At 52.1% G+C, this 27,044-nt stretch overlaps 10 protein-coding genes across 10 annotated transcripts; 6 read left to right on the forward strand and 4 right to left on the reverse strand.

The window, feature by feature from the left end:
* Positions 1 to 554: 554 nt before the first annotated feature.
* On the forward strand, positions 555 to 2,284 carry SCP_0411930 (Alpha-1,3/1,6-mannosyltransferase ALG2; the record flags this gene model as incomplete). The annotated part of the gene is made up of 6 exons (XM_027757919.1): positions 555 to 609; positions 682 to 798; positions 852 to 1,187; positions 1,238 to 1,406; positions 1,459 to 1,601; positions 1,656 to 2,284. The coding sequence occupies 6 exons, from the start codon at positions 555 to 557 to the stop codon at positions 2,282 to 2,284; spliced, it is 1,449 nt and encodes a 482-aa protein (XP_027613720.1).
* Positions 2,285 to 2,714: 430 nt separating this feature from the next.
* Positions 2,715 to 4,357, reverse strand: SCP_0411940 (predicted protein; the record flags this gene model as incomplete). Its single annotated transcript, XM_027757920.1, has 2 exons — positions 2,715 to 3,496; positions 3,553 to 4,357. 2 exons carry the CDS (start codon positions 4,355 to 4,357, stop codon positions 2,715 to 2,717), a joined length of 1,587 nt encoding a protein of 528 aa, XP_027613721.1.
* Positions 4,358 to 5,109: 752 nt separating this feature from the next.
* Positions 5,110 to 6,008, forward strand: SCP_0411950 (hypothetical protein; the record flags this gene model as incomplete). The annotated part of the gene is made up of 5 exons (XM_027757921.1): positions 5,110 to 5,187; positions 5,239 to 5,364; positions 5,421 to 5,463; positions 5,527 to 5,897; positions 5,958 to 6,008. The coding sequence occupies 5 exons, from the start codon at positions 5,110 to 5,112 to the stop codon at positions 6,006 to 6,008; spliced, it is 669 nt and encodes a 222-aa protein (XP_027613722.1).
* Positions 6,009 to 7,863: 1,855 nt separating this feature from the next.
* Positions 7,864 to 9,643, forward strand: SCP_0411960 (Delta(12) fatty acid desaturase; the record flags this gene model as incomplete). The annotated part of the gene is made up of 10 exons (XM_027757922.1): positions 7,864 to 7,955; positions 8,004 to 8,216; positions 8,266 to 8,317; positions 8,371 to 8,424; positions 8,482 to 8,725; positions 8,782 to 8,835; positions 8,902 to 9,061; positions 9,120 to 9,310; positions 9,366 to 9,491; positions 9,543 to 9,643. 10 exons carry the CDS (start codon positions 7,864 to 7,866, stop codon positions 9,641 to 9,643), a joined length of 1,287 nt encoding a protein of 428 aa, XP_027613723.1.
* A 625-nt stretch (positions 9,644 to 10,268) lies between these two features.
* Positions 10,269 to 11,115, reverse strand: SCP_0411970 (hypothetical protein; the record flags this gene model as incomplete). Its single annotated transcript, XM_027757923.1, has 5 exons — positions 10,269 to 10,384; positions 10,440 to 10,603; positions 10,666 to 10,852; positions 10,902 to 11,018; positions 11,076 to 11,115. 5 exons carry the CDS (start codon positions 11,113 to 11,115, stop codon positions 10,269 to 10,271), a joined length of 624 nt encoding a protein of 207 aa, XP_027613724.1.
* Positions 11,116 to 11,684: 569 nt separating this feature from the next.
* SCP_0411980 (Coiled-coil domain-containing protein 124 homolog) lies at positions 11,685 to 12,716 on the forward strand (the record flags this gene model as incomplete). Its single annotated transcript, XM_027757924.1, has 6 exons — positions 11,685 to 11,780; positions 11,847 to 12,251; positions 12,305 to 12,367; positions 12,430 to 12,459; positions 12,511 to 12,551; positions 12,611 to 12,716. 6 exons carry the CDS (start codon positions 11,685 to 11,687, stop codon positions 12,714 to 12,716), a joined length of 741 nt encoding a protein of 246 aa, XP_027613725.1.
* A 503-nt stretch (positions 12,717 to 13,219) lies between these two features.
* Positions 13,220 to 14,014, forward strand: SCP_0411990 (Uncharacterized protein; the record flags this gene model as incomplete). The annotated part of the gene is made up of 2 exons (XM_027757925.1): positions 13,220 to 13,515; positions 13,573 to 14,014. 2 exons carry the CDS (start codon positions 13,220 to 13,222, stop codon positions 14,012 to 14,014), a joined length of 738 nt encoding a protein of 245 aa, XP_027613726.1.
* An 870-nt stretch (positions 14,015 to 14,884) lies between these two features.
* On the reverse strand, positions 14,885 to 17,824 carry SCP_0412000 (hypothetical protein; the record flags this gene model as incomplete). The annotated part of the gene is made up of 6 exons (XM_027757926.1): positions 14,885 to 16,140; positions 16,198 to 16,371; positions 16,423 to 16,761; positions 16,811 to 17,605; positions 17,653 to 17,721; positions 17,776 to 17,824. 6 exons carry the CDS (start codon positions 17,822 to 17,824, stop codon positions 14,885 to 14,887), a joined length of 2,682 nt encoding a protein of 893 aa, XP_027613727.1.
* Positions 17,825 to 19,063: 1,239 nt separating this feature from the next.
* SCP_0412010 (GTP-binding protein) lies at positions 19,064 to 19,959 on the reverse strand (the record flags this gene model as incomplete). The annotated part of the gene is made up of 6 exons (XM_027757927.1): positions 19,064 to 19,169; positions 19,226 to 19,329; positions 19,388 to 19,518; positions 19,568 to 19,664; positions 19,723 to 19,842; positions 19,897 to 19,959. 6 exons carry the CDS (start codon positions 19,957 to 19,959, stop codon positions 19,064 to 19,066), a joined length of 621 nt encoding a protein of 206 aa, XP_027613728.1.
* A 2,823-nt stretch (positions 19,960 to 22,782) lies between these two features.
* SCP_0412020 (DNA repair protein) lies at positions 22,783 to 26,807 on the forward strand (the record flags this gene model as incomplete). The annotated part of the gene is made up of 8 exons (XM_027757928.1): positions 22,783 to 23,229; positions 23,282 to 23,379; positions 23,431 to 24,435; positions 24,489 to 24,548; positions 24,603 to 24,826; positions 24,877 to 25,214; positions 25,275 to 25,433; positions 25,488 to 26,807. 8 exons carry the CDS (start codon positions 22,783 to 22,785, stop codon positions 26,805 to 26,807), a joined length of 3,651 nt encoding a protein of 1,216 aa, XP_027613729.1.
* Positions 26,808 to 27,044: the final 237 nt, after the last annotated feature.

A 27,044-nucleotide genomic window follows, 5' to 3' on the forward strand; every position in this document is an offset into this window, starting at 1 on the left:
TGAAAGGATGTATGGAGTTGACCATGACTGACCTTTATTGGACTGGTATAGACAACTCGCTGCTTGTTTTGAAGAAACTGTGCTCTAGCATACTCGCAACAACTAGCTGTCTTACCTGCAGTAGTGTGCGCAAACACTAGCACCAGCACGCTCTCGTTACGCTGAATAGCATACAACTTTGATATTTGTTGAAAGGGATCCAACGTGAAGTCGTATTCACTTACATCTGCCTCAGCGTTCTTGTCACTGGTTGACCTCGCTGACCGTCGATTCGGAGAGAGATCCGTCCAGGAATGAGAAACAAGTCGTTCGCATTTATAGACGAGTAGCACACCAGGGTCGCCGAATGCAGTATTGGTACAGTATCGCCAACAAGTTCTTCAAGGACACGCGAACGCGACGGGCGCTTAAATTGTTCACGGATCATGGGCGTCTATTCACCCATGCAATGCAGGGGCGAACAAGCGCTCGTCACGATCGAATCTGAGTTTGAGTCTGGTCAGGCATTTTGCAGCTGCTCGCGTCTAAGCGCCCGCAACATCGCTTGGAAGAGCATGACAACACCGCAGAAATTGCGGATTGCGTTCATCCACCCCGACCTGGGAATTGGTGAGGTTCACTGCACACGTCTTGCCAGTCTTACACCGTCTGACCAACGACTTGTCTTCAATATGTGTCCAGGCGGTGCAGAGCGTCTCGTCGTCGATGCAGCACTCGGTCTACAAAAGCTGGGACATTCAGTAGACATATACACGTCGCATCACGACCCGACGCATTGCTTCGACGAGACACGGGACGGTGCGAGATATGCACGACTCTGACCACGGAATACTGACGGAGACGTCGCGCAGGTACTTTGCGCGTGCATAACGTCGTCCCACCATTTCCCCGGTCGTACAAGGGCAAGTTTCATATCCTTTTCTCTCATGCACGCCAGCTGCACCTCACCGCGCACCTCCTTCGCCCGTCCGCCCCGGCATTCGACGTGTATTTCGTTGATCAGCTGTCAACGTGCGTCCCACTACTGCGTGCCTTCGCAGGCACGCGTATTGTGTTCTACTGCCACTTCCCCGACAAGTTACTCGCGGATGGGGAATACGTGGAGGGCAAGGTGCAAAGGAAGGGAGGTGGTGCGCTGAAGAGAATATATCGCCTTCCGATGGACCTTCTGGAGGAGCTGACTACAAGTGAGTATACGTACCTGAATGAGATTGCTGTGGTATGAACATCACTGTAGGACAGGCGGACATCATCCTCGCGAATTCGAACTTCACGTCGCGAGTCTTCAAGGCTCATTTCCGATCTATTCAGACTACACCGAAGGTGGTATACCCAGGCATCAACCTGTCTGCATATGAGGCGACATCTGTGGACAGCCAAGATCCTGACATGGTTGCCGTTGCATCGTACGTCATTATATCCGCTCCATCATGGCGTCGCTGACGAAGAGCAGAGTAGAGAGCGCCCCACTTTACTCTCGCTGAATCGCTTCGAGAAGAAGAAGAATGCTGCGCTTGCTATAGACGCTTTCGCTATACTGCGTAAAAAGCTCTCCGAGAATAGCACGCCAACATTTGAGAACACGCGTCTGGTGATCGCAGGTGAGAGCGGTTGACTGCAGTCCTCATTACTTTTCTCGCTAAAAAAACTCGAAGGCGGGTACGACCCACGGGTTGAGGACAACATGATGACCCTCGTCGGCCTTATAGATCACGCCAAAGCTAACTCTCTAACCTACAACATCATCACGCCCTCGGACTCCCGCATCACCGTGCCCCCATTCAACTGCACGCCATTAGGCCCGGACGTCCTTTTCCTCCTTAATTTCACCACCTCACAGCGTTCTGCCCTGCTTTCCGCACCGTCGACGCTCGTGCTGCTCTACACGCCCACGAACGAGCACTTCGGGATCGGCCCTGTCGAGGGCATGGTGTGCGGGCTGCCCATCCTCGCGTGCAACACGGGCGGACCGACCGAGAGCGTCGTCGACCAGCCACCCGAGGAGCGTACAGGCTGGCTGCGCCCGCCTGTGCCTGAGACGTGGGCGGAAGCCTTGGTGGAGATCGTCGGGATGAAGCGGGCAGAGCGGGAGGCACTCTCGACGCGTGCGACGCGTCGGGCAAGAGAACACTTCGGGATGGAAGCGATGGCGAAGGGGATTGAGGGTACGCTGCAGGAGGCGGTGGCGATGGGCCCTGTGTCTTCGTCGTTTCCGCACCTCGCACTGCTCGCTGTCCTTCTCGTGTTCGTCGCGTATGTTCTACGGACCCTGGATTTCCCTTGAGCTGCTATGTGCTCTTTATTACTGTTTCCTTTGTGCGAGTCTGGATTCTGTGGATTGGCACTGATACACAGGTTGAACTTTCATGTTCTCTGTGCACGCAGAAGTCAAGAAGGTACGATCTGCCAGCTGAGAGCTCGTTGTGTAAGGTTGCAACACTACAGTAATCTATAATCATTACACCTGCTTGCAAGCAATATCGGGCCGAAATATGGCGGTACAGGTATACAAAAACAGTTAGGATATAAATCCGACGAAGGGACTGGGATAACATGGACACCAACGAACATTCCGAGGGGTATGCAGCACAGCACTGGATAGATTGAGAGTAGGCATGCAGGATGGAAGGGCCAGCAGGTTAAGGCGAAGGTGGAGACAACAAATTCTACTCACACGATGCACTGGAGAAAAGTCTTGAAAGGAGAAGGATCAATCACTCGTCCTCATCCGTTACATCTTCAACCGTCGTAGCTCGGCTGCGCGACGTTGCTCGTGATGTTGCCCGCGAGGGTGCCTGTGAAGTCGTTCTCGAGGTGGCCGCTCGCGACGTAGCCCGAGAACGCCCTCTGCGTCTCAGGCGCTCGTCAGCCTCGAGCTCTCTCGCCTCCATCTCGCGTTGCTCTTCCTCGGATACAGGCCACGACTCGACGCACCTGAGCTCAAACACAGCAGGGAGCGCCGCGCCACACAGCTCGTGCACGAGCTGCTCGTCGTGCACAATGCCTCCGAATGTCGTATTCTTCCCGAGCCAGTCACAATGGAGCAGCATGTGCGGAAGACGCCCGCCAGGCACGCCGTCCGCGGTTGAGCGGTTGTAGTAGAACGCCTCCCCGAGCATGCGCTTCCGCGTGCCAGACACCGTCCTGTAGTATGCCTCAGAAACTTTCTCGTACATATACTGCTGGATCGTCTCGATGACCTCGCCGCAAGTGACGCCGAGGAACGGGTTCGAGGCGGTCACTTCGATGGGCCACGGGAGCGAGCGGGAGATGAGCCGCAGGGAGGTAAGCCGCGGCCAGGTGGCGGGCGCATGGCGACCGACATGCCATGAGCGACTCGGTGGGTCTGTGGAGCGCTGGCACTGCCCCGTCGGGAACAGCATATTCCACTTCAGATACGCGCGATCCAAGTTCTCCGGCGGTGGCTGGAGCAGGGGATTTACTTCCACCCTGGCGTGGACCCTCTTGAGCACGAAGGGATCGAGCACCGCTCCGTCTGAAAACGGCACCATCAGCACTGTATAAATAGGTGCAGGGGATGACGGGACGCACAGTGATCACCCTCAGCAAATTTATCGACCTTGTCATACACGCTCATATCCTGTGGACGGAAGATGCGTCCTCGAGTATGAGCAGCGGGAGCAGATGTTGCTGCAGCTGGCATGTGCATTCCTTGTGGTGGAATTGCTCCCTGCGGTGGAAGTCCTCCAGCGGCTGCAGGGAATGGTGTACCCCATGCCCCAGGCATCGCGTATGGCGTTGCATAGGGCGTTGCCATACCCGGCATAGCGTACATGGGAGGTGCAGGAGTCGGGTAGCCCGCCTGAAACTGCGGTGGGAGCTGCTGGGCGTACATATATGCAGTCTGCGGATGAATAGGTCCCCCCGCCGCCGCTGCATATTGAGGAGGAGGGTATCCCTGCTGCTGCTGTTGCTGCAGGGGTGGCGGTGGCTGCTGCTGCTGCTGCTGCTGAGGAGGCGGAGGCTGCATCATTCCTGGGTGCATCATTCCTGGGTGCATCATTCCCGGCTGCATCATCCCTTGGTACGGCGAGAGATTCGCGGCAGGGTTGTACGGAAACCCGACCCAATCAGGCGAGAACCCGCTGGGCCCCACCGGAGCTACAGGAGTGTGCGATGATTGCGGCAGCGCGACTGGTGGGACCAAGTACGATCCTGGCGCTGACATTGGCATCGACCCACTGTATGGGGAGCTACCAGCAAAACTCGACTGCTGCGCCCATGCTGGAGCAGGTGAAGGTTGTGTCTGTGAGAAAGCAGGCATTGACCTTGGGGGCTCGGGGGAAGCACCGCCACTCGGAGAGGGATATGGGGGAATGACGGGAGTGAACGACATTGCCACTGAGTGGAAACTTCTTTCTAACGCGGAGCCGCCAGAGTCAGCCTAACAGCAAAGCGGGGGGAGAGGGTTTCGTATCGCACGTACTTGTTCTATACAAATGACTTGGACAGGCCCGTCGAAATGGGTATTAGACCTGTTGTGCCTTTGACTCGGCGGCGCCTGGCGATCTGCACTGATTAGATCTAATCGTTGCGCGTGGCGAACAGCTTTTATCATCAGCGTGCACAGCAATACCACAGCAAGCAGGGTCATACCAGGCTGTTCTACGCGCTCCAGGAGAAAGAAGAGGTTAGGACGATAGTGCTATGTTATCTGAGAAGCTCTATGTATCCACGTGATGAGACGATGTTGATGGGTGCTGATTCTGAAGTATGAACATCTCAAAAAATCAGTACGGGCTATCACCCGCTTAATTACATGAACTTGTTTGTATACCGCAGTCGGATGAAGTCAGAGAAAGGTGGGAATGTGCCTGGCGGGAGGATTAATTGTGTCGAAAACTTAAATGCGTGGCACGTGACCGTGTTCCCCTTAACCTCGTGTCTTGCTCGTGTCTATTCGTTTTCTCGTTTTCTCAGGCGCCAATGAATTTCCTCCAGGTTCTCCCATCCGATCTCTTACATTGCGACTTCGAGTTGCTTTAACCTCGTCGTAGATAACAGCGTACTTTCTGTTGGGTACGTGATCTCCTAAAATATGGTTTACCAAGATATATATCAAACATACCATGTAGTTACAGTACAGGGATGTCCAGATGTGTTTCTAGACATGATTTTAGCGCCAGCCGGGCCTTGCGCATTCGCATACCCTCCAAGGCAATATCCGTCAGTCTGCAAGATCGAATGGGTTTATTTTTTCTGGATGATCCTTGTCAGGATCACCCCAATGCTCCTCCAACGGCATTGACCGCAGAGATAGAGAACGAAGGCACAGATTCTCGTACAGTTGTATCCCCAACCAAGAAACGACGCCACACAGATGCTGATCTCCCCGCAGCTAAGGTACGAGCAACCCAGTTATTTTGCACACTGAGGGACCTCTTAAGTCTATTACAAAGCGATCAGCCAACCGTAAGGGAAGAGAAAAGACTACGGACCTTGGCAAGTCCTAAAATCGTGCAATGTATCATCGGGTCTCACAAATAATCCTAACTCATTATACAGCAGGGACATCCTCTACGGCGACCCAATCGACAAACTTCGCAGCCCTTTTGCAGCAAATTTCTAGAGCACACGACGACGTGGACAGACAGTGCATGGAGTTGACGGCGAAGGTACAATTTTTGGAGCAGGAGCAAGAGTTGTTGTTCCTGGAGAAAGAACAGATCCAACGCGATAGACAAACAGAAGCTGAGCAGGCTCAACAGAGGGAACAGGAGAAAACAGAGGAAATCAATCTATGGACGACGCGATGTACCAACCTAGAAGAAGAGAACGGAAAGTTGTCATCTGAGCGAGATGAGCTGGCACAGCAGGTAGAGCATTGGACAACTTGGGCCGATGCATGTCCGCGTGAGCTGATGGTATCGGCGATGGCGAGTGCTCCCATCTCATCGTTCAGTAGCGGAGTGATTGATGCACCAATTCTGATATAGGAAGAGCGTAGACGTCAGGTTGAGCAGGTAGGGGAAACTAATATCCAGTGATGTACAACAATAGTGTTTTCTTGAAGCCTCGAGGTAGTCGAACAACCAACAGCGCAGTGAGTACAGTCCGATGATCGCAGCAAACTTGCCAGCGTATGCACACGGTCCAGAAATCATGCTTGAATCCCACATTTTTGGTCCGAATGTCTTTGACCCGGCTTCTTGCTTGGACCATTGAACTTTCCCAAATGTCCCCGCTGGGAGGTTTCATCGTAAATACCCTAACCTAAGGAAGATTACTCGTAAGTGACTCACGTTAGCGCGTGTTCTGTCCCAGCTCGAATTTCGAGTCCGCACTGATATTGCGTACGCCTATTGCTTCGACGGCGCTTTGCTCTTTTCGGATGCAAAGTACTACGCGGTTACCGAGTTTGTAACGTCTTGACAATTACTTCACTCTGCTGATATATCAAAACAATCCCGTTTTTGTCTGAGATTTTACATCAAATCACATCTTGAGAAAACTCCGAGGGGCCATGGTATTATATCTCTCCGAGTTGTGAGTGCGCGTCCTTAAGGAGACCTTGTCAGCGAGTGACGCAAGTACTGCAGGTTTGAAATGCGATGGGGACATATACAGCAATCGGCATACCTTTCATTTCGGTCTCGCTGGAGAGTCTGGCACTGTTTGGACCACAATTTGAGAGCACTAACTCAACGACGTCGCCCAAGGAAATGCAATATTACGCAGTGTAGATTTAACGCCTGACTTTTGACTTTGGAGGTTGGGAATCATATTGTGCACTTCCCAGCCTTTCATAACAAATTCTATCGGCCACCAGTCGAGCGTACCGCCGAGCCGCACCTGATGATTAGTTTTTTCGTTCCCGCCGTAGCTAAGCACGTTTCTTCTGCGCCGGCCCTCAGATCCACTTCTACTCGCAGTCCTAACGCCTGAGAGCAAGTATTCCGACCCTGATTGAAGCCGGAGTGACCTACGAGATTATCTAACACCATCAGATGATTGTCCCCTTGTGGCTTTACCTCTGGTTTGAAGACAGTGCGTCTCCGCCGACAGCATCCCGGGACTCGGAGTCGCGAAACGCGTGTTGCTCCGAACTGCGGATTGGTTAGAGTATTGCCGCTGTGAGCCTGTGACGCGCTGCGAAAATTTGTCTGATGCACCCAGCTGTATCGTAACAATTTAAAGAGCATCTGCTCTGGGGTAGAAATCAATGTCTCAAGCTGCAGACAGAGGGATGTGGTCAGAGCGCGATCGAGAGGTGACCGTCGCGGCAAGTGAAACCGTGACGGCAGTAAAATTAACGCCACCGTCACATCGAGCATTCCGCCCGGCCCATGTTCTCAGGCTCAACCCACCATGATCTACCTCCATGCTTCGGGAAGCTCTCCCGATCTATTTCTCAGCCACATCCTAGCCGTTTCCCAGCTGGTCGTATCGGTCGTGAAGTCGGTCGGTGGTCAGCGTGTGATTTGCATCCTGCACAAATGGATGGAAATCACAACCGAGTTGACGCGTGCTCAACATATTGTAAGCCAGGAAGGATGATGACAAGGAGATTGCGCTGGCCTTGTGTCGTGCATCGGCTGTCCCTGAGTCTGCATGGGAGCGTGCCAGATGGGCAAGGAACCAGCGAAGTTCTTGGCCAGTGTCGGCACGGGTGGCTTCGCAACACTTCCACAGTCTTCCCCATTTTCAGGCTCGTATCACGGAAGAGACGTTCGCAACATCTGTAATATGCGACGCAGCCGGGATCGCTTCAAGTCCGCTCATATCACGCCTGGTGGCAGACGTCAAATTTCGTTCATTGTGTGAATGCCCGATGTCACCAGCTTAAAACCAGCTTTTCTTCGTGGTCTGACTTCAGTGCTATCTAATCCCCCCTCTTCGAGCATGACAGACTCCCGCTCTCACGGCCCAGCAGTTGCGCAGAAAAACCGGGCTTACTCCGAGGATGACCTTCCCGAGTTTACTCCTTTGCCATGGTATGTCGTTATCCTATGTAGCGCACGAAAATACTGAAGGTCACCCAGGACGTTGAACCAGATTCGCGCGGCGATTCCCGAACGCTTGTTCGTTCGCCACAATGGGAAGGCCTTTGTCTACTTGGCAAGGGACTTGGCAATGGCCGCTACGATGTGGTGGTTTGGTACCTTGCTTGACCCATTTTGCAAGAGGCCCCTCGTGATCCGTAATCTGGGCCCTGTGGGTGCTGAGATCCTTCGCTGGTCAGGTTGGCTGTTCTAGTGGGTGTTATCTTCTGCCTCCTTGATGTGAATGCTGATCCGTCTGTAGCTGGTGGTTCCAGGGCCTGATCTTTACTGGTCTCTGGGTCGTGGGTCACGAAGTGAGTAGAGAGGCTTCCATTTTAACGTCATTCGAATTCATCGAGGAAGCTAGTGCGGACATGGTGCTTTCTCTTCGAACAAGCGAATCTCCGACAGTATTGGATTTGTGAGAATTCTATCCCGTCGTGGAACGTCCCGCGTGCTGACTGGCGTGGACAAGTAGATATTGCACACCGCCCTCTTTACCCCGTTCTTCAGCTGGAAAATCTCTCACCATCGTCACCATAGCAATCACGCGTCCATGGAACGGGACGAGGTGTACGTCCCGCTCATCCGAAGTGACCTGGGAATACCTAAAGAAGAAGACGGACATGAGATCGACTACGAAGATTACTTCGGAGACACACCCATTTTCACACTGCTGATGTTGATCCGCCAGCAGCTTTTTGCGTTTCCGGCGTACCTGCGTACGTGATGCTTAATGATGTTCGGAAGCCTATCCTGATAACTCATTGAATCACAGTGTTCAATGTATCTGGCCAGAAGAGCTATCCGAAGTGGACCAACCATTTTGACCGTGCGTTTTGTCAGCAGACTTTGAACCAACGACCCATAACACATACTTCATTTTCTGCACACGTAGCAAATTCGATCCTGTTCAACCCGAGCCAACGCAATGCTGTCATACTTTCCAATATTGGCATTGCCTCCATGATTGCTGCGCTCAAATGGGCTTTGTCAATCTGGGGTTCCGCAGTGGTCATCAAGTTCTACGTTATTCCCTGGTTGTGCGTCAATCACTGGTAAGTGCCATTCACTTTGCCGTTTCCCACAGCATTCATCGAACCTCGGCGGCCTCAGGTTCCTTATGGCGACGTACCTCCACCACACCGACCCCCAGCTCCCGCACTATCGTAACACACAGTGGAACTTCCAGCGCGGCGCGGCATCGACCGTGGATCGTCCGTTCCTCGGATGGCAGGGACGCTTCTTCATGCACGATGTTTCGCACTTCCACGTGGTCCATCACTTCTTTCCCATGATGCCCTGGTGTGCGTGTAATGAACATTCGGTTCGGAACGGTCTGATTGATACCTGTTTGTACAGACCATGGAGAGGAGGCGACGACTTATTTGAAAGAATTTCTCGGGAACCAGTATCATTACGATGAAACACCCATCTTCAGGGCTCTGTGGAGATCCTACAACGACTGCCAATTCGTAGAAGACGAAGGTATCCGTGTCTTCTGCTCTCGACAAACATTCGTTATTTATACGTTCGCAGGTGATGTGTTGTTCTACCGCAACAAAAAGGGCCAGGCGGCCGTACGGCCGGCTGCAGCTTATCGCGGTGGCGTATTGAAAAAAACACACGAATGTCGTTGAGCTCAGTGTATTTGACCCGCATCTCGTCTCTTTGTGTCTTTACTAGCATCTTGCAGGGGCGAAACCCGCTGTAGCTTCGGGCGGCCGTGCATTAGTGTACTTGTGATGAATAGAGAACTCATCGGCTCAAAAAAGTGTGCGCTGTGACCTCAGTAGAACCCTTGACAGAAGAACTCCCGGGCCTGGTAGGGGCTCCAAAGATGGACCGCTGTTTGCCCGTTCTGTGTTGAGCGCATTCTATACCCTATTTCCTCCGAAGATGCGCCATGTCCTCAGTTAATATCTAGAAGCTAATTTGACGCCGCTAATTTTGTACTGTGCACTTCTGATACGTCGCGCAATGGAAGATCTGTCCAGCGGTATTCGAACCAACTTCGCGCGGGAGAATGACGCTACTCGTACGGCGAGTGACAAAGCATGTACACAACATTCCGTAACTGGATAGTAGTTGGCAGTGCGGGGAGAAACAAAACTACTGGAAAAAGAAATGATATGGACAATATGGCAAAGACACATAATAGCTTACATAGTATGAAGTGCGGAGACTGGTACTAGGGATGACATCTTTGGAACAATCCGACAATGTAGGGGAAAAAGCACGCGGAGGGATGCAGATAAGGTGGGCTCAGTAGTTGTTGAGAGAGAGGACGAAGATGTTCGGGGCGGAGTACCCGAGACGTCCTCTGACATAATGGTCCTTCCTGGCCAGTTTGTCGAACCACACCTTGCTCTGGAGCCAGTCTATAGCACCGAGATGTCAGTCGATAAACTGCATCTAAAGAGCGCATCAATATACCTCCACGCCGAAGTCGAGAAGATGGTTGCGTCTGCGGCGAGTAGTAACTTGGATAGCTCATCGTGTTCGCGTTCGCGGCAGCTGCGGCGGCCCGTCGCATATAGTCCTGCTGCCGCGGGGGAAGCGATTCTAGCTCCTTGTCCGTCACATAGTTCTCGGTGTATCTGCAGGTCAGGCAGATTTATTATCAGAATAGAACTTGAGGAAGGACTCAAACGAGACTTACTCCTTGTGGAGAGCCGTGCAGATGTCACCGAGAGTGACACCCTGCGGATTCCTCACGATCGTGCACCATGGGCTGACCTCAGTGATGATGATCAGCTGGTCTACTCTGGGGAGCGTGGCGGGCTCGTCCTTCGGCGTGAAGGGGAGGTCGTGATCGCGCGCTTCCTGGTTATAGCCGGTGGGACGACCTATAAAAGAATAAGTTCATCTACGAACACTACTCGAGATATTCCATACCTAACGTGATATTGAACGTGAGCAGAAAGGGTTCAAATGTAGCCGAAAGAATGGGGTTCAACTCAAGCTCCACGTCTCCGAGTAGGTAGAGATCGGTCTGGCTCAGCATGGGCCCATCTGTCCAATATGTTGCAGCAACTGATCGAGGGAAGACGAAGATCCAACGAAACGTACATGATGGCCCAGGTGCCCACTTCCCTACAGAGTCGATCATAGCGGATCCCGACGTTGCGTTGAACAAGAACGAGGAATATACTGGCTGGATATCAGACCGTTTCTGGTACAACTCCAAGGACAAGACCGCCTTTAAATGGTATCAACGAATACAGAAGGCTCCGGGAACGAGTCAGACGTAGACAGAGAGGAAATCCTGGCTTCTATACCCAGGCTATGCCATGCAGAGCCTCATTGCTCAGCGTCTGTGCGATATCCGATGAGATTAAACCACCCAATTGGAGATCCCCTTGAACATTCGATCTCCTAGCTGCGCACATAGTTGCAGTTCAAGAACAAGCTGAGTGGCTCGATCTCAGAGAAACGGAATATGTTTCGAGATTTAGTAACACCAGTAAACAAGCATGGACTTGGATTTTGCGGCAAGATGATGGGATAGCTGACTCGGAGTGGCGAGCGGAATCTAAGCTGGATCGCAGTAGATAAGATTAGATCACACTCCCACAGTCACAAGCCCGACTCAGTCATCTACTGTACAAGTACTAGTACTGCTTTCTATCTTGGCCAGCGCATCTGTTAAATCTCTTCTGTGACACACCTCCTGTAGACATGCCGCCGAAAGGGGGGAACGCGAAGAAGGAATCTGGGCGAGCGAAGAAAGCCGAGAACGAGGCCAAGAAGAACGCGGCAGCGGAGGCAGAGAAAGTGAGCCACACACTACTTTATCTGTTCGCACTTGCTCAAGCTTTTCCAATGCTGTAAATGTTTTAGGCACGCAAAGAGGTTGATAAGTGGAGCGAAGGGGCGAAGAGCAGTAAGTCTAAGGAAGAGAAAGAAGAGAAACGCAGAGCGGAGCTTGCGCGCAAGGCCGAGGCTGCGCGTCTGCTAGCCGATGAGGAGGCAGCAATACCGCCGAAGGTGAAAACGCCGAAAGCGGGTGCAAAGAAGGCTAAGCCCTCAAAGCCTGCTGGCCCGGGGGCGATCGCAGCCGGCGGAGGTCTTGAAGCTGTTTCCGTCGCCGAGAAAGAGATGGAGAGTGATGGGCATAGGGAAGAGCCAGAGACATTCAGCGCCACTGGCATCGACAATGCCATCGATCTTCTTGAGGTTGTCACCGCTAAGATGGACAAGGCGAGTGTAGGACAGCAGGCGGCCGGTATCGAGAGACATCCAGAGGTAAGGCGATTCTGCGATCTGCACATGGATCAACTGACAGTTGCTGTACTTAGCGGCGGTTCAAGGCAGCATTCGAGGCTTACAAAGAACTTGAAATGCCTAATGTCAGAGCGGATGTGCGCACTTACCCATTGTTCACTTCGTGTGTCGTAACCTCATAGAACTACCGCATTTTCAGCACCCAGGTCTGCGACTGCAACAGTACCAGGTACGCAAACGCTGTTACACGGATTCACTGACACTTACCATCCCCATCCAGGATATCCTGTACAAACAATTCCAGAAATCACCGGAGAATCCGTATGTTGCGATTGGTCTAATAGTCTGTCGTATTGCTTCACCATAACATTAATTTTCAGGTTCAACCAAACCACCATCTCGTACGACGCCACAAAGGAAGAGAAGGTGGATGCGCTGAAGAGCAAGAATGCAGCTATTGCAGATCGACTCAGGGAAAAATCCTGAACTGCACTTTGTCCGGTTCTGTCATTGAAGGGCACGTCGAGGTCATTGCCATAACGGTCAGTTGGTGACTTTAGCTCCTGAAATCGCGGTCAACCAGATGTCCGCTGACAGGCGCACAGCCATGGGCGAGGGATGGACAGTCTGCATTTGCGCGGCATGTATGTTGATCACGTTTGTATCCAGCCTGTACTACTCTTAGGACCTACACAATTCTATGGATGGTTGACTCACCGCCTCTGTCTTCGAGCTGTGGCAATCACCTGCTTGTTTTCTGACATATCGTCGCCCCTAAAAACGCCTACGAGGGCTGTGATTCTGCTGCACTGCATTATACTGTATACAGGACGATTCGGCGCTGGTACCATGCCATGGTGACATTAATGCGTGTTTTCAGACATCTTGCTGACATAATCAGACTACTTCACACATAAACGTCAGATTTTTGCTCTTCCCCCAATATTCTTCCACGCAACTTTCACCCATCCTGGGCAAACCTTCTCAACATGACCCCTAATCAGACCTTCGCGACTCCGCCATCGCCGCCGTCGAGCCATTCGGCGTCGCCGACCGCAGACTCATCGCGCACGAACACACTCATCATCACACAATTACCTGCAGCATTTTTTGCGCCAGCCATTCAAGAGGCATTGCGCGATTATTTTGCTTTATACGGCGCAATCCATGCATGGGCACCTCTGAAGGCATTCTCGAGAGTCCTCTTGGTATATTACTCAGAAGACGATGCGGAGCGCGCGAAGCAAAGTTGCGACCGTCTTATCGTCGGCTCAACGCAGACCAGGTGAATATCTCTGCCGTTCCAGATTGATATCGTCTCATCGGAGTGTGCTCCCACCAGTCCAGAGATGACTTTGCGTGTGTATCGCGCTGACCCGACGCCGATCCGACAAGCACCAAAGGACGGCATGGACGACCACTATCTTCGTCCTCCCCCCATTGAGAAGAACTTCCTGATTTCCCCCCCGGGCTCGCCCCCAGTGGGCTGGGAGCAGATCCGTGAGGAGCCGCCAAACTCTGCGCCACTTGCAGATGACCTCATATCGGCGCTGCGCAAGCTGGAAGTTGAGGCTGTGCACCACCACCATGGCTCCGGGCTTGAGGTACTGCTGGAGCCTCAGGAGGGTGTCGGCATCGGGGTTTATGTCGAGGATTGCGACAGTGGAGAAGAGGAGGGTGAGGTCGAAGAGGACTGGGTGTATGGTGAGACATCGCCTGCTAGGGCGAAGTGGAGACCAATGTCTACCTCGCGCCCGCCGATGTCTCAGGCTGTTGGTGCATGATTTTCTTGCATGTAAGTCTGCGCTCTCAGATTTTATTGACGTTTGCCTGTCGTTTTCGCGATGATAATTTCTCAGACCTGTACCGACCCCTGATGAAGGGGTGTGCGGATAACTCTTTTTGCCTATACATATTCTGACTTTCGTTCTATGTCTTCGTGATTAGTGAGATGCTGATTTTGTGTCATCTCCAGATGCTGCCATGTCGATATTGTATTTCTCTAGGTTTATTAATTGTGAGTGTTTCAATTTCCTCTTCCCTTACATTCTCGTGTACACGATGAGAACCATTCAGACCTGTTCTGACCCTGCTGGAGATAAACTAATTTATTGCCATTTTTCATTCTGATTTTTTTCCATGTCTATATCTCCCGCCGAAGCATCAATGCTCACGATCTGGTTCCTGTCACAGCTTATCACCTCCTGTATCTGCTTTCCGTTCATGCTCTCGGATCGGCTTATGGACTCTTGCACATACGGATTACAGTGTTTCAATAGTGGTATCTATGTGTATGGATAGTCAACATCTTTATCTAATTCATGATATTTATGGTGTGTAGTTGTTCCGAACCCGCTCGGTGTTTGCATCTGTACAGTTTGTGACATGTGCCCGGGCGTTTCAAACGCAAGTCTTCGCATGTGGCCAACGTGCAATGTAATAACTGGTGATGTTCCTCCACTCCCCAGCCCGATATTATGGATACATGATGATTACAGCACACTGTGCGACATACAACGGTTATAGGAAGGGTAAGTAAATACACATCGTCGCGATAACTGTCATGAAGAGATCGTGAATCTATGCGAAGTCCATGCAATGCAAGCGCGAATAATGTAACATGCCAATAGAATCCACCTAAGCACAGTAAATGCTCACCGCCGGAAGGGATTCCTCGAGCCACCTGTGTTGGCGGACTTCAACCAGTACGATCCCCGAGGCTCGTGCTGCGATACTGACATCGCATACTCCTGTGCTGGCGTCGGCGGCTTTGGCCCCGCAAGCAGCTCCCGCACCTGTGTTGCATACGTGCTATCGGAGAAGCGCGAGGGCAGTTCCTCTTCCTTCACGGGGAGGCGAGGCGCGGGCCCCCGGCGCGGCTGGCCTGTCAGCTGCGTGTACAGCGAGCCCGTGGATAACGACTCCGCCGAAAGGCGGTGAGGGCCGTACGTGTCCGCTCTGCGGAGGTCGCGGCGGCGATCATCCGCGTCGTAGTCGCGCAGCGAGGGGAGAGGTGACGGCTGGTGCCGCGAGTACTCGTATGACGAGATGAGTTTCTCGACGTCATGGTCGTGGCGCGCCTCCTCTGCCGCGCGCATCTTCTGCAGCTTGATGTCCTGCGCCTCAGCGTCATCGGGCACTATCCAGCGTTGCTGGCGCTTGTGTCCAAAGAGGCGCTCGCCAAAGCGCACGAGCCGCATGCGCCAACCCTGCGGTTGGAGTTTCTTCGCGGATGCGAACTGGGCCGTCGCTTGTGCGCGTTTCTTCCGCATGCGGCGGCGCCAGCAGAGGAGGACCATCACGAAGATGAACGCACAGCCGAGGGCCATGAGCAGGATCTGCCACCATGCGAGCCGGGTTCTCATGGTTGTATTCGTATTTGAGACGGGTGAAGTCAGACCGGTAATGGAGGGTAACGGAGGCAGAGAGCTTGTGCCAGAAGCCTTCGCAGACGTCTGCACTAGATCAGAGAGACACAAGCCAAGGCCAGAGACGACGCCGGATGATCCGGTGCAGCTGGCGGAAACGCAGGACCCGCCGCGCAATACGTGGCTGGAGTCGGCGCACGCAAGACAATTACTGGCGCCTGCCCCAGAACAGCTCGAGCAGCTAGAGTCACACGACTGGCAAGACGACGACGTAGTGTCGAAGTATTGGGACTGACTGCAAGTCGGGAGACAACGACCGTTCGTGAGGACCGGGAGGTTGGAGCTACAGCTTGAGCACTGGTTGAATGCGCCGCCGCTGCACGTCGCACAGTCGGGGTGGCAGGTAAGGCAAGAACCGGAAGAGCTGAAGGCGTTGGATGGGCAAGACGAGACGCAAGTACCATTCGAGGCCAACATGTTGTTGGCACAAGTCAGGCAGAATGTCGAAGATCCGGCGCAGATGCCGCAAGACGAATCACAAGCTAAATAACGGCCAGTAGTCAAGACGGGAACGGATGAAAGTTGGACCTTCTACTCACCAGTACAAGTGAGATTGTCTTGCGGGCTCAAGAACGTGCCAGTAGGGCAACTCTCCACGCATGCACCATCAGAGAGAACGAACCCAGGGAGACAGCCCGTGCATTTCGCCTGATTGATGGTCGACAGAGTATTGAACGTAGTATACTCGCACGTCGTGCACTTTGAGGGACAGGCTATAATCGAGGTCAGATAATAACATTAGTACCGTAAGCAGAGCGACGTACTGTCACATTCATGCTTGTTATTGTTAGCAATCAAGTTCGAGCCTGCACAGACACCGTTGTTGTTCGTCTGAACGCAGCTGCCGTTGAAACTGTAAGTTCCAGCACCGCAAATAATACAATCATTCGACGTCGGGCCGTTGCATGTTTGACAGAGGGGCGAACATGCCGCACAACCGGTACCATTGTTGAAGCCACTGTCTGGGCAGACAGTCCCACTGGACGTGGCCGATTGGATAGCCACGCACTGTGTGGCATCGTTTGCGTTCTGTGTGAACCCAGACTTGCAGGTGATGCAGTCACCCGATCCACTCGCACATTCCGTGCAGCCGAGCTGGCAAACTGTGCAGAATGTCAATAAGCGTTGTTATAAGGCATGTCTGGAGCATACCTTCACAGTTCCCACTGGAATCTAAGAAGTAACCTGGTGCACACTGCGCGCACGCCGTCCCGTTGCTTGCGGTAGTCCAGCCAGATAGACATGAGCACTGCCCATTAGAGCCACACTCACCGTTCACGCAGTTGCAACTCGATGGAGGATTGCTAACGCTGGGCACAAGGCACTTGCCTGTCCCCGACATGCCCTGGTCGCAATCCGCGCAACCCGCTGGGCACGGCGCACAAGTCGGTCCGAAGAAGCCTGTCGCGCACGACTGGCATGACGAGCCTGTAAAACCAGTAGGACACGCGCACGTCCCGTTCGTAGAACATACACCCGCGCCCGCGCATGGTGGCGAACACGCGGAAGACTGCATATTCAGGAGCGCCAGGGGCGAATTGAATGTATTCGCCGGCAGCTGCGATACGTCTGGCACTGTCTCCCAGAAGATCACCCTGTCGTTTGATGTGCTTGCCGCGACGGCTGCCCAGACGTTTGATGAGAGCGCGAACGAGCCCGACGAGAGCTGCTTCGAGCCATTTGCCGCGGAGCCACTGTTGGGAAGAGATATGAACGAAGCCGCGCCAGAGAAGTTGGCTGCCGGATAAGCAGCAATGCCCGGCTGCAGGGCCAGATTAAAAGGAAGAGAGACCGTGGAGTTGACGGCGAATCCTGGAGATGCCGAGAGGGATGCGCCTGAAGCGGTGAGCGCGTCATGTAGTACCGCGGGGTTGGTTGTGGACGTATACTGTCCGGGAAGAAGAAGAAGGCTGGTTGCAGCACCTGACGCTGACAATGTCGCTCCAACTGCTAGCCCGTCAGACGCGCATGGGTGGCAACGATAGGCTGCTCACGAGTGGTGTTCGTATACCCTTCGAGGCATTGACCTGCAACGCAGACGACAGTCGTAAGGGATTGGGCAGCTGCGGTACCTCCTCGTAAGTAAAATATTTTCGTGACGAGACGAAGTTACTCACCGACAGATGCGCCGAAAATGAGAGGAAGGGTCAAGAGGCTCGAAAACATGGCGAGCTCACCGCGAGGGAGATGAGAGGAGAGGACAGAGAATATGCTGCGCAATCCGAGCAGCTCAAAAACCAACCACTTCCGTAATTACCATGGTTTCTTGTTGTCTTGCCGCACATAAACTTGTTGTTATTGTTCCCCGCCATTGTTCCCAGAATTAGAGTAAGCGCCCAGCGGTTGTACGTCAAACCCGCTGCCAACCCGCAGCTCCGGCGTGTAATTCCGCATTGCTGCTGCTGTCGGCGACAACGTCGGTCGCAGCAGTGAGTACCGCAAAGCTTTGAGCTGTTGAGTCACAGTACGCTGTTGTGCACCGACCCGCTGAGAACTTTGTTATTGTGACATTTGTGTAAGTTGGTGACAACATTGTCACGCATTCAGATCATGTGACCGTGACGCGCCTTCGCATCGCGACAACGTGTTCAAGTGGCGCATGCGCCCTTGACAGCATAGCGTACAAACGACCTTCCGCGTACGCGCCATGCAGCGATATGCACAGGCGAATTGGACGAAGTACAATCCGCAGGAACATTATGAACTGAGGGAAAGCAGAACTTGCTAGTAGACGGATGGGTCAGTGATGAAGTGAAGAGTCAGCGTCCCTGAAGAAGATGATGCTCTGGGGCCGTGGCCGTCCTTCTGCAGGAACCGCACTCCGTGCGATTGGAAGATGTCGATGAACGTTTGAACGCCAATCGCTCTGGCCTCGCGTTGACGCAGATCATCCTTGAGCTACAAGCTCGCGGTAGGCGCATTGCGGCCGATCACTGCAGGAGTTTACTGAGCTGAAGACGAAGCTCACCTAGGCTCGCCGCCTCTCGAAGAAACCACGTGTTGTCTCCCGTAGGCGGACTACAAGATAATCTTTTTTGAGTGGGGAGTAAGGGATTAGCAAGGACCGTGTCAGAGGCGACCTAAAAATTAGCCTACCGCAATGCCCAGTGTGGGCACCTCGCGCCTCGTCCAGGGATCGTTCCAGAACTATCCTATATAGAAAGTAGAGGAAGCGGTGGGCTCAATCCTGTTGGATTTTACTGAGAAGCCTTAACGTGGACGTGTCGCTGGCGACGGCATCGATTCCAAAGGATGTGTGAGATAGCATTACAGTGCATCATAATTAATCCAATATTTACGGAACATTAGAAGATAACCGCATGATACCATACCCAAATCGTTCACGATGCATGGAGGGGGTCCGTTACCAAAGTACGTATGGAGCGCGATGTCGCCGGCGACCACTCAGCAGGCGCAGCCTCCCGATGCTTTCGACTCTTCTAGACTGTGTCCTGGTGTTACCGTGCCCGCTTTCGAGCCGGTCGATGCAGACTGGGGTGATGCGTCCAAGCTATTTGACGAGGCTGGGTCAGGTTCCGAAAGGTGGTATTTGGCCAATAAACGTACCTATCCTTTATTTCCTTGGACATTGTTAGGAATGCCTCCTCCACATTTGCGGAGGTTTTTGCGGATGTCTCGAGGAAGGGAATTTTCAACTCGTCCGCAAAGTCCTAGCAGGTAGGTGGACGTTAAGGGAAGAGATTAAATTTAACGGAACGTGAAACTAACCTTGGCCACGCTGTATTGCACGATCTTCCTCTCCACTAGATCTGACTTGTTACCGAGTAAAAGCTTCTTGACGTTTTCCGACGCATAGCGCTCAATCTCCGTCAGCCAGCCCTTCACATTCTCAAACGAATCTGCCAAGGGGTTGAGAAAGGGCATACAAGCATCGCGTAATTTCGCTACCTTGATCGGTTACGTCGTAGACGACGACGATGCCATGCGCACCACGGTAGTAAGCAGCAGCGATTGTACGGAATCGTTCTTGTCCCGCAGTATCCCACTGTGTCGACAGATAAACCTTCGCATTTATTCTCCCGGAAGACAAACCTGAAACTTACAATTTGTAGCTTCACCGTCCTCCCTTCCAAATCAATGGTCCTAATCTTGAAGTCAACGCCAATCGTGCTGAGGTAACTATCTGTGAATGCATCCTCGGCGAAACGCAGAAGCAGACATGACTATGCAGGGACGTCGTAAGTGCCAGCTCAACGCTTCTCTCCCACGCCACTCACTTTTCCGACGCCCGAGTCGCCAATGAGGAGCAGCTTAAAGAGGTAGTCGTATCCGTCGGGCATGGTGTTGAATAGCTAGAGATCAATGCAGAATTTGCGGAGTGTATGGCGAGGAGTAGCGTTATTGACGTGGTGGGTGTGAAAGTAGAAAATGTGGTAGGCGTCTGCACTGCTTTCTCGTGGGATGTGTATCGCCCACAGCTGATGATATGGACAGGAGGCCCGGAGACACGGCACGCTGTTATGGCTCTGCTGCACGGGCGGTCACATCAATGATGAACGCTGAAACGCTTCGGCGACAGGTGGCGTTCTTAGATAGGAAATTCCACGTGGCTTTGTTTGATTCAGAGGCTCTTGCCAAACATCCGCTTCGCAAGTGACGTCAACAGCGAAGACGCAAAATATTCTGCCCCAAAATTCTCCTCATCAGACATGTGCACATTAGGGAGTGCATTTACGAGAGAGTCTAAATATGTGGCGATCAAATGAATTGAGGTGAATTGCGTCGGTGAGTGAGATTGAAAGGCAGTCTAGCTATAGTGGTAGCACAGTTAGGTCCTAGCGGAGTAGAAACAGGCACTAATACTTATGAAAACACGCAACAGAGCATGAAATTTGAGTTGCAGTAGCATGGTGCCCGAGCCATGGAGAATGCTTATGTCAGAAATGCCATTTGTGGCAGTCATTTACCATATTGGGTAGGCACATGACGCGGGGCCGCCCGCGCCGGTAGGTTAGGTTTTTCAAACTCCGCTAGGACCTAACTGTGCTACCACTATAGCTAGACTGCCTTTTAAGGCAGTCTAGCTATAGTGGTAGCTTCACTAGAAATTAAATAAATTAAATGAAATTAATTCGAGTGTACAAGGAATTTCACTCTACAGGTCTGCACGGAGCTCAGTGTATCCTCGACTCCTGCACACAGCTTCACTGGGGGATAAACATTTGTTTGTATGTCACTTAGGCACAATCTTTAGTGATTTCGTAGAGTCATATTCAAAGTTTGCACTGTGGTTCAAAGTGTGAATAGCACTCCAAAGATAACTCTTCTTGTAGTGCAACCGTAGATGTATAGATCTGGTAGACCTCATACATTGATGGCATGGAAAAGTCCTTCAAATTTTCTTCCTGCCCTTCGGGCGAGACTGCATGTAGCTGTTCCATTAAAATAAAAGTTGCACCTGGTGCAAAGTATGTAGCTGTGCTCCCTGGAAGTGTCTGAATCCAACAACATTCTATGTCAGCCTGAAAAAATTACCATGATGTCACTAGTGTTCTTGGGTATAATTTCCACTAATAGGTAATGTATTGGGTAGAAGAAATGTCTCCATGCATGAACTTAATCACGTACAGTGTTGCTAAGAATGTGCACCTCTGCCTGATAGCAAACTTGTGCAATCTTTGTGTGCAGTCAGAGCTCATGTGTAGTGATCAGAAACAGGCACTAATACTTATGAAAACACGCAACAGAGCATGAAATTTGAGTTGCAGTAGCATGGTGCCCGAGCCATGGAGAATGCTTATGTCAGAAATGCCATTTGTGGCAGTCATTTACCATATTGGGTAGGCACATGACGCGGGGCCGCCCGCGCCGGTAGGTTAGGTTTTTCAAACTCCGCTAGGACCTAACTGTGCTACCACTATAGCTAGACTGCCTTTTAAGGCAGTCTAGCTATAGTGGTAGCTTCACTAGAAATTAAATAAATTAAATGAAATTAATTCGAGTGTACAAGGAATTTCACTCTACAGGTCTGCACGGAGCTCAGTGTATCCTCGACTCCTGCACACAGCTTCACTGGGGGATAAACATTTGTTTGTATGTCACTTAGGCACAATCTTTAAAAGGCAGTCTAGCTATAGTGGTAGCACAGTTAGGTCCTAGCGGAGTTTGAAAAACCTAACCTACCGGCGCGGGCGTCATGTGCCTACCCAATATGGTAAATGACTGCCACAAATGGCATTTCTGACATAAGCATTCTCCATGGCTCGGGCACCATGCTACTGCAACTCAAATTTCATGCTCTGTTGCGTGTTTTCATAAGTATTAGTGCCTGTTTCTGATCACTACACATGAGCTCTGACTGCACACAAAGATTGCACAAGTTTGCTATCAGGCAGAGGTGCACATTCTTAGCAACACTGTACGTGATTAAGTTCATGCATGGAGACATTTCTTCTACCCAATACATTACCTATTAGTGGAAATTATACCCAAGAACACTAGTGACATCATGGTAATTTTTTCAGGCTGACATAGAATGTTGTTGGATTCAGACACTTCCAGGGAGCACAGCTACATACTTTGCACCAGGTGCAACTTTTATTTTAATGGAACAGCTACATGCAGTCTCGCCCGAAGGGCAGGAAGAAAATTTGAAGGACTTTTCCATGCCATCAATGTATGAGGTCTACCAGATCTATACATCTACGGTTGCACTACAAGAAGAGTTATCTTTGGAGTGCTATTCACACTTTGAACCACAGTGCAAACTTTGAATATGACTCTACGAAATCACTAAAGATTGTGCCTAAGTGACATACAAACAAATGTTTATCCCCCAGTGAAGCTGTGTGCAGGAGTCGAGGATACACTGAGCTCCGTGCAGACCTGTAGAGTGAAATTCCTTGTACACTCGAATTAATTTCATTTAATTTATTTAATTTCTAGTGAAGCTACCACTATAGCTAGACTGCCGATTGAAACGCCGACACTTTTCGGACCTCGAATATTTCAGTCTCCGAGTACATCCCTGAATCCCCGAAGTGGCTTACCGTGAAAAGTGAAGTTCTTCTTCCGACATTCTCTGTGCCTCTCTGTCTGCTGTATGGCCAGGAACAGATAATTGAATACCCTGAAGATGAGACCTGGCACTTTCAAGCACACTGATGGCACCTCTCACAGCGTCCGGAGGCAGTGCTTCTTCAGATTATTTCGACGACGACCCCTCCTTCCTCAATGCCCTCAACAATGTGGTCCTTGACGGAGACATAACGCACCAGGATGTCCAAGATGTTGAGGTACACTTGTCAGAGGAGGACGTTGCGAACTCCTCTACGGACATAGACATGCCCCCCTGTACGCAACCCGGTCTGAAGCGCGTACGATCTCCAGACACCGACGAAGACAAGCAGAGCGCCGAGTTTCGCCAGGGATTGAATGATGTTGACCCATCCTATACGTCTTCATACACATACGGGGCCTCGCGGTTCGGGGAGTGGGGCGAGTACATGTCCAGGAAACGAGCGAAACTGCAGATCCAGAATGCCGAGATGGATGTGGATGATGGAGACGGAGCGGGGCAAAGCAGGATTTTCAGAAGCTTGCAGATCTATGTCAGTGGCCTATTCACCTTTATGTGCTACTTTACTTATCCATGTATTATAGATCAACGGTTGGACCGAGCCATCTGTACAGGATCTCCGCAAACTCATTATTCGACACGGTGGCATCTACCACCCATACCTCGATAAGAAAAGCCTGGTGTCAGTCGTTCATGTTTTCTCACCGTTGCAAGATTTCACGTGTGTCTATAGAACGCACATTATAACATGCTCACTCACGCCCGCCAAAATCCGCGAGTTCAAGTATATGAAGGTCGTCACGCCCGAATGGCTTGTAGAAAGCGCAAAGGTCGGTGCATTGCTTCCCTGGCACGATTTCATATTTAGCCCCGGCGAGCGGGTGGAAGACTCTCAAGGCAAGAAGGCAGCACAGAAATCTCTCTTCGATGGTTTCGTATCACAATCTGGCAAGCTGCCTGAACGTCTGCCGAAGCCTAAGAACTCGTCAAAACTGGAGGAACAAACTGCTTCCGACGATTTGCTTGAAGATGATAGCCTGCACCCTGTAGTAACTCCCTTGAAACCACCTACGCTGACCCCCCCTCACACTCCCCCGCAGCCCAGCACCTCGACATCCCCTCATGCGCTGTACATAACCGACCCTGCCTCCCCGGAGCAGGCTGTCCGTGTGCCCGGGTACGCCGCGCACACGTCCAATCCTATCGCGGAGCGCGTGATGGCGGACCCCGCATGGCGCGCAGCACACACGTCCGTAGCACCTGACTTCATCGAGGGCTTTTACCGTAACTCGCGCCTGCATCATCTCTCCACGTGGAAAGCGGAACTCAAGAACCTCGTCGCGGAGGCACAGGAGCGCGTCGAGAGCGGCGGCGCATCTGCATGGGGCCGAATGCCAGGGGGCACCCAAACTGCCGTGAGCAAGATCGTCCAGCAGAATTTCTCTGGAAGCAAGACGGGCGGGAGTGATGTCAGTATGAAAGGAGCACAGTTGGCCTTGAAATCACCGGGAAAAGAGAAGGGGAAAGCGAAGGCGGCTGATTCGGAGGAGAGGGTGATTATGCATTGCGACTTTGACAGTTTCTTTGTCTCTGCGGGATTGATTGATCGTCCGCATCTCCGAGGCAAGCCCGTGGTAGTTTGTCACTCTCAAGGAACACAGGGTGGGGGCGCTAGTACCAGCGAGATCGCAAGCGCAAGCTACGAGGCACGAAAGTTCGGCATCAAGAGTGGTATGAGGTTTGCACTTGATTTCAATACGATGGATTGTGTCCCACTCATCTTTTTCCCAGTCTGCAACAGGCTCGCAAGCTGTGTCCCACTATCATGACCATGCCATACGAATTTCAGCGGTGTGTCAAATTGCATCGAATTTGATGAAGTCTTTCTGAGTTCCCTTGACATAGATACAAGACATTTTCTTTGCAATTCTACACAATCTTGATGGCACACGCCGATGACTTACAGGCCGTCTCTGTTGACGAAGCTCTCATAGATGTGACAACTAGTGTCAGCCGAATCAAAACGGAGATAGCCCAAAGTCAGGATCCCAGTTCTTCTCCGTCTGATCCTGCCAAGGAGTTCGCAGAGGCTATCCGATCCCAGGTGAAGAAGGTCACAGGCTGTGAGAGTATGTAACTTCTTCACAGCATGATTCTAATGAACTGACATTTGGACCAGTCAGTGTTGGAATCTCCCACAACATCATGTTAGCCCGTCTAGCTTCTCGGCGAGCGAAGCCTGCCGGTTCTTTCCACATCTTACAGAAGGACGTTTCGGAACTGCTGGCACCTTTGGATATTGACGATCTTCACGGTTTTGGTTACTCGGCACGCCAGAAGGCGCAGGATAAACTAGGAGTGACGAACCTCGGCGAGCTTGAAAAAAAGAGTAAGGCCGTGCTGTGTGAGGCTCTGGGCAAAGTGAATGGCGAGACACTTTACAACGCCTTGCGTGGTGTGGACGATCGCAAGCTCGAGTCCGACAAGCCCCGCAAGTCTGTATCGTGCGATATCAACGTGAGTCGCTCATCATCACCCTTATGGTAGTTGGACTCCACCCTAATCACTCCTTTTCAGTACGGGATACGATTCGAGAACAATGAGCAGGCAGAGACCTTCATCTATCAGATGGCCGCGGAGGTGGCCCGACGACTGAACAGCATCGACACGCGCGGACGATCCCTGACGTTGAAGATTATGAAGCGGGACCCGAGTGCTCCAGTGGAGGCTCCTAAGGTGTGTTCTCGACATCACTTTTTTGTGATTTGCTCACCAATGTACCTCGCTCAGTTTATGGGGCATGGACTCTGCGAATGCTTCAACAAACAAACACCTCTTATCGCACCGGGTGGGCATGCAACGAGTGATGAAGGGATCATCGGTGAGCACGCTTGGCGGCTGCTGAAGAGCTTCAACTTCGACCCGAAGGAGCTCCGTGGCATTGGTATTCAGATCCAAAAGCTCGAGAAGAGTTCCGCTTCAACTGCCACCGAACCTGGTCAGGCCGTGCTGCCATTCATGCCTGTCGATGGGGCGAAGGTTATACCTCCTACTACGGATATAGCAGCAGTAACAGAGAAGAGTACTGCTAAACCACAGATAAGCGTGCAGCCACCCTCGCAAGATGATGATATTCAGGTCGTCGAGCCTCCACCTAAAGCTGCGGTAGATCCAACGGTCGTCGATCTACCTTCGTTCTCCCAGGTGGATATGTCCGTCTTCCAGGCGTTACCGGACGAAGTTCGGAAAGAGCTTGAGACAGAGTATACCCGCAGGTCCGTCACGCCCGCCCCAGGACTTAACACCAATCGTAGCCGCTCCTCCACACTGCTCCCAGACCGCAAACAGACCACGATCACCGTCAAGGGTACGAACGTTAAACGCATCACGCAGCAGCTCGCCCCGCGTAGCCGACCCAGCATCTCGCCGACAAAGAACAAGCTCTTCGCGAAGCGGACCAACCTCTCTGTAGTCAACATCTCGGAAAGGGAGCTGCGCAAACTGGACATTGATCCCGAGGTCTTTGCGATACTCCCGCCAGATTTGCAGCGCGAGCAGCTGGCTATGGCACGGTCTGCGAAGGCCCCGGGGGCGTCTGTCTATATCGAGCGCAAAATGCTGAAACCGCCCAAGCCGAAAGCCCCCTCTGTCCCGTATCGCCGCGCCCCGCCACCGCAGGCGAAGTATCTCGAACCACTGTTCCTGAAGCAACGAGGCGCCACGAAGGACGAGAAGCTGTATTTCACCGAAACAGACGACGTGCAGCGCGTGATCGAGACATGGGTCTGCGGGTTCACGGAGCACCCGCCGCACCAGCGCGACGTGGATTTCTTTGCGAAGTTCCTCGTACAGTGCGTGGACGGTGCGCGCTCGACGGACACGGGTGTCGAGAAAGCAGTCGCCGTCGCCCGATGGTGGCTACTGCTGTTGCGCAGACACTTTGCGATGTGGGAGCACGCTTCTGAAGCCGACGCCGACACAGCATCTGCGGATGGACGTATCACCTCGGAGGTGGTGGGCCGGGCGTGGTGGAAGGCGTTCAGGGAGGTGAAGACGAAGATGGACGTGGTTGCACGGAGGAAGTTTGGGGGCTGCTTGTCCTTGAGGTGATGTCGACGTTCCCTGGTCCTCTTTTTAAATAACTTTTAAATAACTTATTGCTCGCTGCTCATAAATATTACAAGAGCTCTGCACACATTCATGACACGTGTACATGTATTCTCGACCGCGCGGCCAGCTGATTACTACGCATACCATTTCAGATTTGTTGTGCTTACATACATACGCTTTGCTCGACTGTGGTGACCTTACTACTGTAATGTTGTTAATTACGGGTCAGTATGCAGA

Source organism: Sparassis crispa, assembly GCF_003851025.1.
Source record: "Sparassis crispa DNA, contig_000003F, whole genome shotgun sequence".
Taxonomy (NCBI): Eukaryota; Fungi; Basidiomycota; class Agaricomycetes; order Polyporales; family Sparassidaceae; genus Sparassis; species Sparassis crispa.